The sequence below is a fragment of the Dasypus novemcinctus genome, chromosome 1 (genome assembly GCF_030445035.2).
Source record: "Dasypus novemcinctus isolate mDasNov1 chromosome 1, mDasNov1.1.hap2, whole genome shotgun sequence".
In the NCBI taxonomy this organism is placed as follows: Eukaryota; Metazoa; Chordata; class Mammalia; order Cingulata; family Dasypodidae; genus Dasypus; species Dasypus novemcinctus.
This window is the reverse complement of record NC_080673.1, coordinates 25,330,993-25,348,008: the sequence shown is the minus strand read 5'-3', so window position 1 is coordinate 25,348,008 and position 17,016 is coordinate 25,330,993. Positions and strand designations below refer to the sequence as shown.

The following is a 17,016-nucleotide window of genomic DNA, read 5'->3' as shown; positions in this document are numbered from 1 at the left end:
GTAGAGTTAAAAATTCACTAAAATTTCAGGCCTTTTTAAAGTTACGTGTAGTTTCTAATATATAGTATGTCAAATAATAGTTACTTTATGTATCATTTCTAGCCCATATTTTATTCGAACTTTAACACATTAAGGCTTTAATCTTTAAAATCCATAGCTCTGGGTAGTAGTTAAGAGGTCTGGAGTCAGGCTCCGCGGATTTGAATCCTGGTTTTGCCATTAGTTGGGGAACTTTAGGAGGGTTATTCATCTCATGATTGGGTTTCCTCAGTTATAAGTTGGAAATAATAAGAATAGTTCATGAGATTATGGTGGGGATTAAGTGAAATAAAACATGTAGATAAAGCTTCTGCATCGTATCTTCCTGAAAACACCACTGACTTTTCCCATGTGGAATTCATGGACTTGCAGAGTGATTCAGTTCTCTCAGGGCCGACAGTAGACTTCGTCAGTTCTCCACACTAATCTCAAGAAATGACAAATTAGCGACATCGGGCCACCTTTTATGACTAATATGGGACCTGCCTGGCGTCTCATACAGCATTGTGAGCCATTAATTCTGCCTCGGCATCGCCCATGAGGCACACTTCAGTCTAAAAGGCACAGCAAGCTCATCAAGAGTGAGGCGCTGGGACGCGGTTAGCACTGGTGCTGCATACTCCTGTTGCTGCAGTTTGTCATAGATGGGAGGGAGAATAGATGCCTGTAGGACTCCAGAAAGTTTCAGTGTGAACTCAGCAGGAACACAGTGTAGACCAGAGGAAAACTTTTATAACTTGATTAAGTTTGTACAACAGTGTTGCTTGTAAGTCACCAGAAAATTACAGAAGCACTTAGCCACCCTGCTAGGAAATAGGCGTAATAGTTGGAGGGTGCAGGGAAGTGTGACCTAAGAGTACTTTACACATGCACTGGAATACAGTGCTCAGAGATTTGCCGTGTGGTAAGGGCTTCTGGTTTCACCACACTTGTTTCAGCCACAAGTATCATGAAAATGGTCATAATTTGTCAGCAGGATTTAGAGGCTGAGCACTCTTGCTTATTCTGGAATAAGCATCAGCAACCTTTTATTTTATTTTATTGTTTGCCAAGAAAGATACTCTGTGACATTCTTAATTTAGCTGGAGAGACTGATTTAGCACCACCTGTAACATATAAAAAATGCTCAGTACATGTTTTTGAATTAAAAAGGATGTTTTGAAGTTGGAGGTGTAATTATGGTTGCTGAATAATGGTTTGTTTTAAGGTAACAAAATGCTTTTTAATTTTATATATGGTAATATTTTCTGGTCTTGGGAACTGCAATATTTTGTATTGGTAATATGTTCTGATTAAATTAAACTTCAAATGCTCAAATACCTTTTAAGCAGCAGGTGATGAATATATTTGAATGTAATTTTACTTTTGCTCGATGACCCACAGTCATTTCTTTTTCTGAACTCTGACCCTATTTAGTTTTCTGTGAGTGTTATTTTTACTTCATCTTAGTATCTGTCACATTTGACGTTTTTGTTCTCAGTTCAAACAGCCTCCCCTCCTGTAGTTCGTTGGTGGTTTGCTGTCAGTAATTTCCTTTAGGTGGAAAAAATCAATAATCACGTTTGGAAAGATTTCTCTGTTAAATAAAGGGAAGATTTTGAGTGAGGGCCCAAGGAACATTGGGCCTTCATCACGAGTCATTTCTATGTACTCTGTGTTTAGGGAATCCTGGTCTAATGGTTGGCAGGTAGAGTTAGTCTCACCTTCAGAAAAATGGGCATCTACTGTAATAGCTTTGCACTGGGTGTTCAGTACGTTTATTATTGGTATCATCTTAAATTTTTTCTCCTCTCTGCTTTGTAAACAGTCAGAATTTGCTGTGCGATGTCACAATTGTGGCGGAAGACATGGAAATCTCTGCTCATAGAGTGGTGCTGGCTGCCTGTAGCCCTTATTTTCATGCCATGTTTACAGGTATGAAATATTTTAGTTACGGGGTATTTTGGTAATGTACACAGATCTCATGTTTTCTTTCTTTTCACATTTTCTTTTGTTATTAATATTTCATTTTTATGAAATTCAACCTTGTAATTGGAGAAACCACTTTAGTCTCATTCTGTATTCTTTCTCCTGTTGCTTTTCATTGTTGTGATCCATAAACAAGTACATCTACTCTCAATCTTATGCTCAGCTTTTCATCTTTATATGTATCTTTACATTTATTGGTTCATTTCACACACACACACACACACATACCCCCCGCCTTTTGTAACAGTTTTTTGGGCTCTTCACAATTTCGGGAAAAGGAAAGTCTTTTTAGTATTTTGTATTTTTTCAAATGTTTCTCACATTTGCTTCATCCAGTGTTTATAGTGAACAAAGAGCTGTTTAATGTCCTTTACTTTGGAATTATATGAAAGTAGGATGGTTTTCCATAAGCTTAGATTTTACTCAGGCAACTGGCTATAAAAATATGTAGAATAATTTTAGTACTTCTGGAAAAGAATTCATTTATGTCCACTAAACTTAAAGCCCTTAACTGTATTCTTAAAATTAAATATATAATACTGCACAAAGAAATTAAGTTTTCAGTTCCATCAATGATTATCTTAAGGTTTTGGTAGAACAAACAGAAAATACCAATAAATATAAATGTTGTTATATTTAAAAAAAAACTCAAAACATAAAAGTACAAAGCTATTCATACTTTAGTAATTAGTAAGTGCCTCCTATTTTTCTGGGAGCAAACGTTTTACTTGATAGTGTAAGGAATACAAAGGCAACGTAACTATGGTCCTTTCCCCAGTAGCTCACTGTATAGTTGAGGAGATGAGCTGTGCATTCTTTAAGTAAGTAATAGTACATTGAAGATCTGTATACCAAAAATAGTGATACAGCCAGTGGGGGCTGTGATGGGCAGCAGTGTGTGGAAGCATTGGGCGCCCTGGCTGTTGGAGAAAATGCTGTGAGAAGAGGGTCCGACATTTCCTGATATTTAATAGATGTAAAAGATTTACACTGGTACTGATGCAAGCCGGAGGCAATGTGGAGAGAATGGGCTTTCTGTGGTGTGTCTCAGGAGTTGAGAGGGGGACTGGAGTCTCCCTTGCTTTTTTTTTTTTAAAGATTTATTTTATTTATTTAATTCCCCCCCTTCCCCCCGGTTGTCTGTTCTCTGAGTCTATTTGCTGCATCTTGTTTCTTTGTCCGCTTCTGTTGTCCTCAGTGGCACGGAAAGTGTGGGCGGCGCCATTCCTGGGCAGGCTGCACTTTCTTTCGCGCTGGGTGGCTCTCCTTACGGGTGCACTCCTTGCGCGTGGGGCTCCCCTACGCGGGGGACACCCCTGCGTGGCAGGGCAATCCTTGCGCGCATCAGCACTCCGCATGGGCCAGCTCCACACGGGTCAAGGAGGCCCGGGGCTTGAACCGCGGACCTCCCATGTGGTAGACGGACGCCCTAACTACTGGGCCAAGTCCGTTTCCCTCCCTTGCTTTTTTGTTGTGTTGTTGCAGTTTTGCTGTTTCTGAGCAGAGTTAAATAATCAGGAGTGTAGAATGGATAGCAGGAGTTGGGAGCAAAGTTGTGTGGGTGTAATTTGGGAGGGTGCCTTCAGCTGAAGCTGATTTGAAAAGCTAATACTAATGAAGTGGGACTAGTCAGATTTTTATGTGTTGGGGTGCACTTCAGTCTCTTGGTTTATATCTTATTTATTGCTCCTGCACACTGTTTAGGAAAGTATCTAGGTTTGCAAGAGGAGGACTCAGTCTGGAAAGTATTGGTCTGTTTTAGGAATTCCCTAGTGATACGCTGTCCCCTCTAGGTGGCCTTGCCTCAGATGACACTGCTATTTATTGCCACTTCATTTCCAGAATTGAGGAACTCACTTGATCAATCTGTGCTTCAGTTTCTTCACCTGGAATGGAGTGGCACTATTACCTACTTCACAGGATTTTTGTGAGGCTTAAATGAGATCGTATATATAAATTTCTTAATACTTTACTTGGTACAAAGAAAATGCTCAATTAATCTTGGCAGTAATTATGATCATTATCTTTTTTTTGTTTTACTCTGAATTCCTAAATTTCTTTATTCTGTATTCTGCAAGAATAGAACATTGAGAGAGACTTAAACTAGACTTTTTTTTTTAATATTTTATTTTCAACAGAATACACAAAAATACAATATTAACTTAGAACTATACCATCAGTTAGTTTCCTTTCCCCTCTAAAGGCTGCACTTAGAGTCTACAAATTCCATGAGTCCCAGACACCCAGAGAAATGAATACTAGAGGGAGAAGGGAGAGCCTGGTATGTCTTTAGATTTTCTTCTGTTTACTTTATAGTCTAAACTGTATTTCAGTTTTCCTCTTCTGTTGTCTAATGTTTCTCTCCTCTTCATGTTTTAGTGGCATACAATTTATGAATATGCTGTGATTTGCTTAACAAAGGAAATGAGGTCCTCAGGACATTCTGATTCTATAAACATCAATATTTCTAGTGTATCTTAGTTAACTAGTCAGTGGGTATTTCTTGCAGTTCGACTTGTTTCTGCCTGAGAGTATACCTGCTATACTTGGTCAAGTTTTAGATTGCCATTTGCTGAGGTAGCTTTTCTTTTTTAGGTATATTGTATTAGTTTCACATGTAAAATATGAAATTACTTTGAGTACCTAAATTGCAATTATACAACTTCAGTGAGGTATATTTTATATATCATAAAACATACCCATTTAAAATGTACAATGCAGTGAACTTAAGTAAATTCACTGAGTGGTTCAACCATTACCATAAATCGGTTTTAGAACATTTTCATTCCCACTTAATGTTTTTGAAGTTCGTCCGTGCCATTGTATGTCATTAGTTTGTTCCTTTTTATTGCTAAATAGTAGTCATTGTATGGCCTACCACACTTTTGACCACTATTCACCAAATGATGGATGTTTGGATTGCTTCCAATTTTTGGCTATTAAGAATCATGAATCATGCTGCTATGAATATTTGATTGTAAATCTTTATGTGGAGATATATTAGGAGGTCCTGTGGATTGAACCCAGTAACGCATACATGGGCAGCAGGTACTCAAGCACAGAGCCATATCCGCTCCCCAAATGAGGACTTTTTAATTAAAAAAAAATTTTTAAGGAGGTACAGGGAATTGAACCTGGGACCTTGTACATGGGAAGGTACAAGCTCATACCACTGAGTGACACCTGCTCACTTGGACATATATTTTTGTTTCTCTTAGGTAGACCTGAGAGTGGCATTGTTGGACCATACAGTAAATTTATATTTAACTTTTTAAGAAACTGCTAATTGTTTTACAAAGAGGCTATAACACTTTACATTCCCACCAATAATGAATGAGGGTTCCCATTTCTCTATACCTTCAAGTAACACTTGTTACTATCTGTCTTTTTTATTATAGCCTTTCTAGTGGGTGTGAAATGGCATTTCATTTTGATTTTTAATTTGCATTTCCCTAATGCTTCTTTTCATGTGCTTTTTAAGAGTTTTATGGTTCTCCAGCAGTAAGTGCTGTTTACCTTTCTGGCAGTCTTTGTACTGTTTTCTGCTTTTGAATCCACTGTATCGTCCACAATTTGCCAGGAATTAGGTAAAGAAGACACAGAGATTCAGGATTCAGTCTTTGTGGTTTAGTGTAAGTGTATTCTTTTAAGTATTTGAAGAGTCAGTTATTTCTTTATCTGTTTTTCTTGGTCTGAAGTCCAGTTAAACTTTATTGTAAAAAATATATCGAAGCCATTGAGTAGACCTGGGGGTACTTCCATTCCAGCAAACACCACATGTATTTCTATTCTCTTGCACATTAGATGATCAGTAGTGTTTGTGTTGGCAGAGTGTGACCCTTCCCTTTTGTTTTCCCGTGACTCACATAGTAGGAAATGGAGAATATTCACATGTTCTTTCTTGACCCTTGTTTTTAATCTCCCCTAAACTTTGGTGGGTTTTTTCATTCAAATTATATCTCCCTAAAAAGAATTCTGCTAGTTGTAGTAGTTCCAAGTGTTTAGTTAGAGAGGGAGGTGAAAAGTAATTCTTTGATGTAGTCCCACGTTTTTACTCTGTGAAGTATGGGCCTATTTAGAGCGAGGCCAGGTTGCTTAACTGTATAACTTGTGTAAGACCGTATCAAATTGGGTTCTTTTGTTTTAGTATTACTTTTTTGTTGCAAGTGTGGCATTTAAAATGTTTTTTATTTAATTTACTAGGTGCCACAGACTATAACTTCTGATATCTGGCAAGAAATATTTTTTTACTTTTATTCTTTTTCTGTGCTCTTGTCATTTTGAACGTAATTTTTATGAGGGGAATTTGATAAGAAAAGGTAGAGTATTTGAATAATTAAGAAGTTAGGCTTTTTAAAGTTGTATGCATGATTATGTATCTCTAAGGTTCATCCTTTCATTCATCAAGAAATATTTATTGATCATCTTCTATGTGTTTCCTTGACTCTGGAAAATATAGGCATATCTCAGAGATATTGTGAGTGTCATTCCAGACCACAGCAATAAAACAAATATCATAATAAAGCGAGTTACACGAATGTTTTGGTGTTCCAGTACATTTTTAAATTATGTTTACAGTATACTGTAGTCTGTTAAATGTTCATAGCATTGTGTACATAGCTATATTAAAAGATACTTTGTTGCTAAAAAGTGCTAACCACAATCTGAGCCCTAGTGGAAATCTTTTTGCTGGCAGAGGTCTTCCCTCGATTTTGATGGCTGCTGACTGATCAGGGGTGGCTGTGGCCAGTTCTTCAAATGAGACAACAAAGAAGTTTGCCACGTTGATTACTCTTTGTTTCACAAAAGATTTTTCTGTAGCATGCTGTGATAGCGTGTCACCTCCTGTAGAACTTCTTTCAAAATTGCACTCAGTCCTCTCAAACCCTACTGCTGCTTTATCAACTAAGTTGATGTAATATTCTAAATTCTTTGTTGTCTTTTCAATGATGTTCATAGCACCTTCACCAGGAGTAGATTCTATCTCAAGAAACCATGTTCTTTGTTCATCCTTAAGAAGCAACTCCTCATCTATTAAAGTTTTGTCATGAGATTGCAGCAGTTCAATCACATTTTCGGGCTTCACTTCTGAATCTCATTCTCTTGCTCTTTTCATCACATCTTCACTTACTTCCTCCACTGAAACCCTCAACTTCAAGTCACCAGCTGCGTTGTCCCCTAACAAGAATGTCAGCCTAACTGCGCTCTGAAGCTTTGAAGTCAGCCGTTGACTTCTCTCTAGCTAGGAAAGTCCTGTATGGCATTGTCTTCCAAAAGAAGGCTATTTTGTCTACATTGAAAATCTGTGGTTTATTGTTGCCACTTTTAACAGTGATCTTAGCTAGATCTTCTGGATAACTTGCCCCAGCTTCTACATCAGCACTTGCTGCTTCACCTTGCATTTTGATGTTAAGGAGATGGCTTCTTTCCTTAGACCTCCTGATCCAGCCTCTCTCGGCTACCTTCAGATGTTGATTCTGCAGCTTCCTCACCACTTTCAGCCTTCATAGAAGTGAAGAGAATTAGGGCCTTGCTCTGGATTAGACTTTGGCTCTTCTCACACAGACATGAAGTGAGCACATTTTGTTGAAAAAATGACATAGATTGCTTACCACAGTCCTTCAATTTGTAAAAAAACACAATATCTTTAAAGCACAATAGAGCACAGTGTGATAATATCAGGTATGCCCCTATAGAGGTATACAAAACAAAACAGACACGCCTCTGTTCTTATAATTCAAGTTGCAGAGAAGTAGTAAGATTAGAAAGACACTAAATACCTAAGGAAAAGATAATTTTGATATTGGCGAATGTTAGGAGGATGAGAAAAATAGCAGAAGTTCAAATGCCTTAGGCTGCATGTAGCCAAAAGCTCTACTCAAACAGGTTTAAATAGGAAGTGTATTATCTCATAATTGGAATGTAGGCTGTGCAGCAGGCACTATTGGATCTACAGTCTGAGAATTTCAGCAGGAAACTACTTCCTTTTGTCTCTATACCCTGTTATTTTCCAATAAATATTTTATCCTAAGGCTTGTTCCCCTCTTGGATACAAAATGCCTATGAGAGGAAACTCAATCTCTTGAGGAAGAAATAGGATCAGCCCCTTCCCCTCCCCCTTCCCTCCCTCCTCCCCCTCCCCCTCCCCTTCTTCTTCTCCCTCTCCCTTTTCTTTAGGAAACCTTTCTCAGAAGTTACCGAGACCAGTCAAAAACTGGCAGGTACCAGGTTTCCTTTGGTTAGGTGTAGAGTTAGGAGTTACCTACCATGACCACCACAGAGAGTGGCTGGTGCAGGCATCTGAGTCAGCTTACCAGACTGAAAATATAATGTGTGCCAGTAGCTTTTTTACAGTCTGGCAATAATAGTGAGCAAAAGGGCAATGATGATTAGGGTAGATGACAAGAGGAACTTGAAATGTAATGGAATAAAATTTATTTATTGAGTGCAGCTGTAAATTTGTCATTCACTTCTTACAGTTTCTGCTTAATAGAAGCCTCTGTATTATAGGTTTTTATTTTCATATATTTTTGTATTTGAAACAGAAACTAAAGTTGGAATCATATAATTTTTAAGTTGAAATGGATCTTAGGGTTTTTCTTCTTTAAATCTATTAACTTTTTAGAACTTCAGAGTAGATAAATGAAATTTACCAGTTTGTGCTAGGCTTTGGGAGCTCTCCTTTCAGATGCTTGAGGTGGAAATGATTTCAGCTATATATGTGTCCTTAAGCTTTTACAATTCTGGAAATCTCATTTCTTTTCTCAAAAAAAAAAAATATGTAGAGATGAAGCGTTCAGTAGTAAAAGTCCTTGGCTCAGGTTGGAATGTATAGGGGATGTTTGATACATGTTTCTTGACCTAAACCCTTTGTTGCTAGAATACCTGTTTTCAAGTTAACTTAAATGTCATTAATTGTGTTAAGTAAAGATGCTACCTTTCAAATTGGACTTGCTTTACTCTTCATTCATATAGTCATTCATTCATCTAGCCAAATATTTATTAGGTGTCTTCTCTATGCCTAGAATTGTGGAATACAGTGATAAGAAAGACTTGATCCCTGTGCTCAGGAAGCTCAAGAATGCAGGTGGGGAGAACCAGGTAAAGAGTTGGTTCTGATAGTGTGTCCAGGGTTGAGAGCCTAACCCAGGCTTGCGGCAACGATAGAAAAGGTTTCCTGGAGAGGTTCTGGTTGAATCTTGAAGGATGTGTGGGCATTAGCTTGGGGAGTGCGGTGGGTGGGGAGACAAGGAGGACAAAGGCATCATGGTAAGAAATGGCTGACCATTTTCTTACATTAGTTAAAAAGGCTCTAAGTGAGAGAGGGAGAGAAAGACAGATGAGGCTAGACAGTGAACCTGGGGCTGGACAGGGAAGGAGTTTGAATGCCTGGATTTTTTCCCTAGGTAATGGGCAACAGCTGAAGGATTTTGAACACCACTGTCAGATTTGTGGAATCAGTCCTGGAGGCAGGAAGAGTTAGGAGGTTGCTGCAGTGGTGTTGGCAGGAAATGATGGAAGCCCCAAAGGGCACAGCAGCAGAATTTATGTAGAGAAGGAGAGGGATTGATTTGAGATCTTTCTGAGATTAAATCTCCAGGTTGTGGAGAATGTTGGGGAGTGAGTGGAGAAGGAAGAGGGGAGAGTCAAGGAGGACTCAGATTTATGGGTATTCTCATACAGCTGCAGAGTTCTACATGATCAGAACATAGAAACAGAAGACTCTTAATTAGTAGAAAGATTATGGGAAGTTACAAATGGGGCAGAATAAATTGTACAGTTTCATTTAAAATACAGTATAAAAAATAAATCTCACAAAGCCAGACTGTTTGAAGATTTCATCTGTAAATACAGTGAAGGGCAATAACTTATATAACTTTTGCAGTTCTTTTAGGTGTGTGTTTCAATGCGTAATAGTTACTGGAATTTTTGTGCTACTAATGCAGTCTATTGTATTTCTCATTGTTTTTGGTAAATTAATATAAAAAGCAAGATTAAAATGCTTGAAAACAGTATATGATTGAGAATGAATTTGTTGGAAGTAGATTTAGTTTATGGAGGGATAATATTACAAATGACACTTAAGAAATATATGAATTATAAAAGTACATCTTTCAGCAATACTTTTTAAACTATACTATTTTTTTAAAACATCTTAGCAGATGACTTTTTCAGGCATATCTGTAAATTAGTTACTTGTTTTTGTCTGTGCTAAATCGTGCCTAATTCCTGAGGCTCAAATACATTCCTTGAGAACTAGGTAAACGACTTTATGCCCCATCCCCTGAGAGCTTTGCATGTGACAGCAGACCTATAGGTGATTAGATGTGGACTTTGGCTAATAATATCTGAGTAAGTATCACAAAAGGGTCTAGTTTTAGACACAGAGGAGCTTCCAGATTATATAGATTTTGTCTGTCTCTACGTGTTACAGAGAGGGTTGGATAGAGGAAAGTGTCTTCTATGCAGATGAGGAATTATTTTTTTATATTCCTTGACCTTGTTTAGCCCTTTCTATGAGGGAATAAAATACTCCTTTATGGTTGCAACAGACAATAACCCAATCCCCTTTCTCTCTGCTCTGTAGGCTCTTTCTCATTAACTCTCCTTCCCTTATAATATGGACGGATGCCCCACGTTGGAGGTAGCAGGGTAGTTTTTGAGACATTTTAGCTCTTAGAAAAGCAGCTTCTTTCAGAGTTCTTGTCAGAGATAATCTCCAGGGAAGCAATAGTTAAATGTACCTCACTATTATTTCACTCCTCAAGGTTTGTGTTTGCAAAAGAGTTTTGTGTAATTTTGGGTTCCCATAGGCTTTCTGATAGTTTACCATCACTGATGGTACACTGTATCTGAAAAAGAAATGAGCTTTCGAGAAGTCTTGAGGCCATTGTGTCCAGGTGATGCTGGATTAAAGTGAGAGTGATGGATGGTGGTGTCGTTTTCCATGCTTCTTTTAACTTTGAAACCTAATGAGTTTTGGAACCAAACATTTTGCTAAGGGTGTCCTGTGGCACTCTGTAATTTTTAGACCCCCATTGTAGATTTTAACTGAGTTTCCACCCTCCCCCTGCTATACCATTCAGTTGCCTGTGGTCTCCCTATATCTTGGGTCAGTCTGTGCCGTCCACACATAGGAGCTCAGACCTTCTTTTCCTCCTCCAGTCCCTTTGGTCTAAGGGCCATCCCTTCTCTTGTCTGCTTCCCTCTCTTTCCATGAGGAAGTGTCTTAATTTGTAATCCCTGAACGCTTGAATTAACCCACTGGGTATTAGGAGTGGAGTCTTGTAGCACTTTTCGGGTAGCTGTGATGTAGAAGGGTACCTGGCTTTAGTTGTAAGTGGTGGTAAAAGATGGCTTCAGGGTGAAGTTACCGCAGGTGACACACAGGAGGTGAGCTTGGGCTAGAAGATTTCAGTAAGAAGCCTTAGCCGTTGACTGAGCCCTTTATGATCCCTTTTTGCCTTGTAGTCCCTCAGCATCTTTGAAATATGTTTTCCAGTTGTTTCCTGCATGAGGGTGTGTTCCCTTCTGAGGGCAGAGGCTGTGCATATCCATATGGGCATTCCTGCGCTTGCTGAACAAATGGTGCTAACCAGCAAGGAAGCCTGCCCAGAAGCATGGGCAGCCTCATCTTGCAGCTGCAGGTGTTGATTTTCATGCAGTTGGACACATGGCATGTTCTTTGTTGTGATGTGATTTTCAAGTGCATTTTACAGTTTGCTTAGCTATGCTTTTGTGGGGGGGTAGGGTCGTGTTTCAGGCCTTCAAATAATGGCAGATCTAGTTGCCACTTGATACAGAGAGTGGCAAAATGTTGGATCAACCTAACTTTGGTATTACTGTTATTTCCACAGCTGTTCCTTGCTGTAGCTTTATTCTTACTCCTTTGTGTTTTAGGTGAGATGAGTGAGAGCCGAGCAAAGAGAGTTCGAATAAAAGAGGTAGATGGCTGGACCCTGCGGATGCTAATTGATTATGTGTACACTGCAGAAATTCAGGTTACAGAAGAAAACGTACAGGTAAGAGTAACACTTTGCACAGTTTAGCTCTTTTTTATGCCAGTGGTTTTTTTGTTTTTTTGTTTTTAATCCAAAAAGCATGCCCACACAGTATCTATTTTGTACCAAAGTAATAAGATTTGTTGTTAAAATCGTATTTCCAAAAGGCATTTGGAATGACTGCATCATTTTAATAATGTTTTTTTTATTTCATTATCTTTTATGTTCTTAAAGTTGTAGGATACAAGTGCTTTAGTTCCCTGAATGATGTTCATCCTTTCATGAAAACACTGTCATATTCATTTATAACTGCTGATTGATGCTGCCCACAATTTTCTTTATTCCTTTGAAGAGTGAAGTCTACAAAGGATGTTTTTGACTGCCAACAGTCTTACTTCTTTTACTATTTAAAACATCTTCTCTCAGTGATTCTAGAGTTTAGATGGAACTTGACATTACATCTTTCTTATTTTCTATAAAGAACAAACGTGTTATATATACAGCTGACTTAAACATTTAAATAGTACAGATGCATATGGAGTAAAAAGGGAGAGTCCCTCTTCAAAAGTGCCCTTCCCCTCTGGACCTGCCCCACCACAAACACGTTTATCTACTCTCCTTTCCCAGATAGGAACCTCTGTTCTCAGTTTGGTCTGAATCCTTTCAGACCATTTTTCTGTGCATTTATTCATACACGTACACGCACACCCTTTCCTTTATAAAATGTATTTTTACTATACATTTTGTTCCGCCACTTGCTTTTTTTCACTGAACAAAATGTCTTACAATTCTCTACACATCAGCACATATAGATCCAACTCATTCTTTGTGTAGTATCCTGTATATTTATCAGCATGTATGATTTTTCATCTTTGCGAAAATTCTACCATGAATACTTTTTGTATTTGCAGCCATACATTTTATAAGCTGGATTCTTCAATATGGAATTTGTGGACCCAAGAGTACATGTACTTTTTTTTTTCCCACAGTGTATATATATATACATTTTTTCCACAGTATATATTTACATGCATATTTTAATTTTTAATAAAATATGTCAGAGTGCCATCTAAAAATTTGTATCTTTTTCTCTTTCCCATAGAGTGTTTGGAGGACAATGAAAAGAACTAGGATTGAACAGTTAAGAAATAATCTCTAAGTTTTCTTGTACGAATAGGAAATTGTGGGGTCAGTCTTTTGTCTCCTCTAATTAGTTAGATATGCTACAAAATACTTTTATTTGAAGACTTAGTTCTTTGCACTTTAACTTAAGAAATGCTGTTGATTGTTAAATCTGAACTGTTGACAGTGATAAGGTCTCCTGTTGATATTTCCCGGATGGCCTCATTGCTTGAAAGTCCCATTCATGAAGTTAGGTATTTGATAAACTTTGGTCAGCATAAAGGTGCAAATCAGAGGCTAAATGAACTTTTGTTCTTTGACATGAGAGAAGGTATTTGGTATAGGACATGCAATAACAGTGCACTGATCTGTCATTCCATTTTGTTCTTTCCTATATAGTTTTTTGTTTGCCGGATTCCAGGGCATTGTTTTCACAAGAATTTGTCTTTTGTTTCTATTTGCTGCCTCTTTTTATCAGTTGTGTGTATGGACCACGTTATACTCTATTTCTGACCTTGAACCAATGAATTACAAGTTAATTTCTTTAATTCACATAATGGGCCATATGGGAGAAAACTGCTAAAGGTGGATTTGGGTCTAAGAGACTAGACCACATGAGCTCAGCTCTGAATGTCTGTAGTAGTTATGGGTTAGGAGACATGTGCCTGTTAGGAACCAGGAGAATGCTTCTCATGTTTCTTTTAATAACTATCGTGTTCCAGTCCTAAAATATTAGTCATCACAGCCTTTCAGAAAATCTCTTGCTGTGCTAATTTTTAGCCTTTTGTGTATATTGCTCAGCTCTTACAGGAACATATATGAAGAGTTGTATTTGGCGGACGTATTAAATGCTTCACATTTGTATAGTTTTTTTTCTGTTTTGTTTTTTGTTTTATCTCTTCAGCATAGGGGTATCCTGGTAATTAAAATGTTATTTTATATTCCACTGAAAAATACTTGCTTCGGAAAAGGCAGTTGAGAAATAAAATAGATTAAAATAAACTACCTTTTCGGAAGCAAGTATTTTTCTTGAAATACAAAGGAAGACATTACATGCCAAGATACACCAAATTGCTCTTTGCCCTGTTCTGTGTATTCTTGTCTATCTAAACTTTGCTAAATTTTCCTAGTAAGTGCTGTTTACCTTAAGGAAAGGAGTGTCATGGGGAAGATATCTGCTGTTCTTATTAATGTTAAACTAAATTTTAAAATAGGCCAATTGGAATCCCTGCTTTCAGTGTACCTGCCTTTAGTGTGCTCACAGTAGGGGCAGAACTTTGTATAATTCAAGTGTTTATAGTTGTAGGTATATTTGCTCATTAGATCTAGAAACAGTTCTCATGTCATATGGCCTCCCTTTGTAAATACCTGTTTTAGTAATAAAGTACAATATTAGGTATGTTAGTCTTCTACTTTGGAATTGCATGTTTCCATGTGCAATCATAAAGTCATGGAATGCTGCGCTCCAGTTATCTTGTGTCATTTGGTGACAACAGGTTCATAATCCTGGTTTCCTGATTCCTAGTTTTGGGTTTCCTCTGTGATTACCATTTAATCTCCTCATTACCCAATAAAAAATATATATACTAGCTATTTGAAATGACATTTGTTAATATTGAGTCAGATTGAGGGAATAAAGTAATTTGAAAAATTAACTCCAAAGAAGGAATAATTCTTACTGTATGATACAAGCAATAGGGCTTAAATTCTTGGCTATTTTAGATTTTCCTGAATTGTTGTCATTATTGCTACTGTTTTTTGTTTAGGTTTTTTAAACTTTGGTTCTCAATTTGGATATTAGGGTTTATTTATGGCAAAGATGGGGGATAATTTGAGCAAAATGAATATATGCTTATTTTTTTCTTTAAGGACATATAAGAACATATATTTACCATGACCATGCTTTTAATTCAGCTTTTTTGTTCTTGTTGCTGTTGTGCGAATTAAAATTTAACCTAAAACATGTAAATGTACAATTGTATATCAGTCTTTTGTGAAAAATTAAGTGTGGTAAGCTGATTAGAGTGCCATGTACTCTCTCTTGTACAAACCACACCATAACAATGCATCAACTGCTAAGGATTTAAAAATCTATAGCTGGACTAGGCTAGATGGGGCAAAGTTTAGTAACCATATTTCTGTTTTTAAATATGAATTGCTCTTTCCCTTTCCAACTTCCAAGCTATTGAGTTTGCCCATTCTTTTAGTGGTAGTATTGATCCTGATGAACTCCAGCTTTTAATCAATAGTTCATTAAATATTTATGGAGTATATTTTATCTGCCAGGCACTTTTCTAGCCTTTGGAAATGCAGTGCTAAGGAAGACATGCAAGGTCCCTGTACTTGATAGCCTTTACATTGTGTGTTTGTGTGTGTGAGTTAGAGAGACAAATAATAAAACACATTGATAAATAAACAGTTAATTTTACATTATCACTCTCTGAGGAGGAGTCATTTCAGTAGAGAGCTGAATGAAGAGGAGGAGGGAGCCATGCAAAGACACAGGCAGAGAACATCCAAGTAGAAGGAACATCACGTGAAAGGACCCGAGATGGGAATAAGCTTGAAATATTTAAGGACCTGAAAGAAAAAGGTGATTGTGATTTAAGTGGAATAAGTGATCGGGAGAGTAGAGAATGATAAAGTAGGATTTGTAGCTCTTGGTAAAGAGGTTGTCAAGAGCTGAGCTGGAGAGAACTGAGTTGCCAGGTGTAGAACTAGTCAATTAAAACAAACCAAAACTAAAACAGACAAACCTTTAATTACTTACCGTGATAGGATAAGCAAGAGACTATCAAGGTGGAAGTTCCAGTATCCCAGGGTCTTCCCCCCCCACCTAATGAAACACCCCATGAGAAAAGTGTCTTCAGGGCCTTTCCCACCCCCTGCAAAGGAGTTCTCAGGAGAGGTGCCTTGTGGAGACCTGGGCTGAGGCCTCTGTAAAGGAGGCCTCTGATTGGAGGTGTTGGGGTTAAGATGCGGATAAGCATAAGAGCGTGGTCGATCAGCAGGCCTGAGCTTTGATTGCAGTTCCCTTGATACTGCAGTGCACTGGCTGTGCCCCAAGTTTGGTGTGGGAGGACAGTTTTCTCCTGTGAGGCCTGCCAGGTAAATCCTTTGTAATTACCTATGGTTGGACCTGAAAAATTATACATAGAATTGTGGCCAGAATCCAGATTCCTTAGAGATTGGATTTTATTCAGGTTTTAGGGTTTTATAGATTTATGCTTTAGACAGATTGCTCCCCCTCCTTCAGCTGCTGGAGAGTGGACTTAGGGGGCATTAGTAGAAGATTGGGAATGCCTTTAATATCTGTTGGGGTAGGTTATGTGAGATATTATGGTGGCTTGGACCTGGGTTGTTGGCATGAGACAGTGCACAGCTTGGGAATATACTTGGAGGTATGGCCAACAAAGCTTACTAATGGATTTGCATGAGTGGATGGAGTAGGAGAATGATTAAGGATGGCTCCTGGGTTTTTGGCCTGCATAACTGGGCAGATAATGGTGCTATTGTATGTGATGGTGAAGACATGGGATGGGAACATGTTTTTGGGGTGGTGGGTAGTTCTTTTGGCCATGTTAACTTTTGCCTTTTGGACATATATATGGAATGCTGGGTAGACATTTGGTTTTGAGATAGGAAAGGGTCCAACTAAAGGGGTAGGTTTGGCAATATGAGCATGTGGTGGTTTTTAAAGTCCTTGAACTGGATAAGATCATTTCGAGAAGTAGTATAGACAGAGAAGGAAAGAAAGCCAAAGACATATTCTGGGGCATTCCAGATTTTAGATGAGCAGATCAGGGAGACTGAGCAACTAGTGACAGGAAAACCAGGTGTATGTGGTGTCATAGAGCTGTAGTTTAGAAATGTTCCAGTGTAAATG

At 38.0% G+C, this 17,016-nt stretch overlaps 1 protein-coding gene across 2 annotated transcripts in view; it reads left to right on the top strand.

Annotated features, from left to right (window-relative positions):
- The window catches only part of KLHL2 (kelch like family member 2), a 145,512-nt gene that overhangs the window by 23,023 nt on the left and 105,473 nt on the right, over positions 1-17,016 (top strand). Inside the window, exons 3-4 of one of the 2 annotated variants that reach the window (XM_058275240.2) lie at positions 1,847-1,953; positions 11,908-12,029. In XM_058275240.2, coding sequence (XP_058131223.1) covers positions 1,847-1,953; positions 11,908-12,029 — 229 coding nt within the window. The remainder of the gene's footprint in view (positions 1-1,846; positions 1,954-11,907; positions 12,030-17,016) is intronic. The other variant, XM_071214221.1, reaches the window with a different exon arrangement.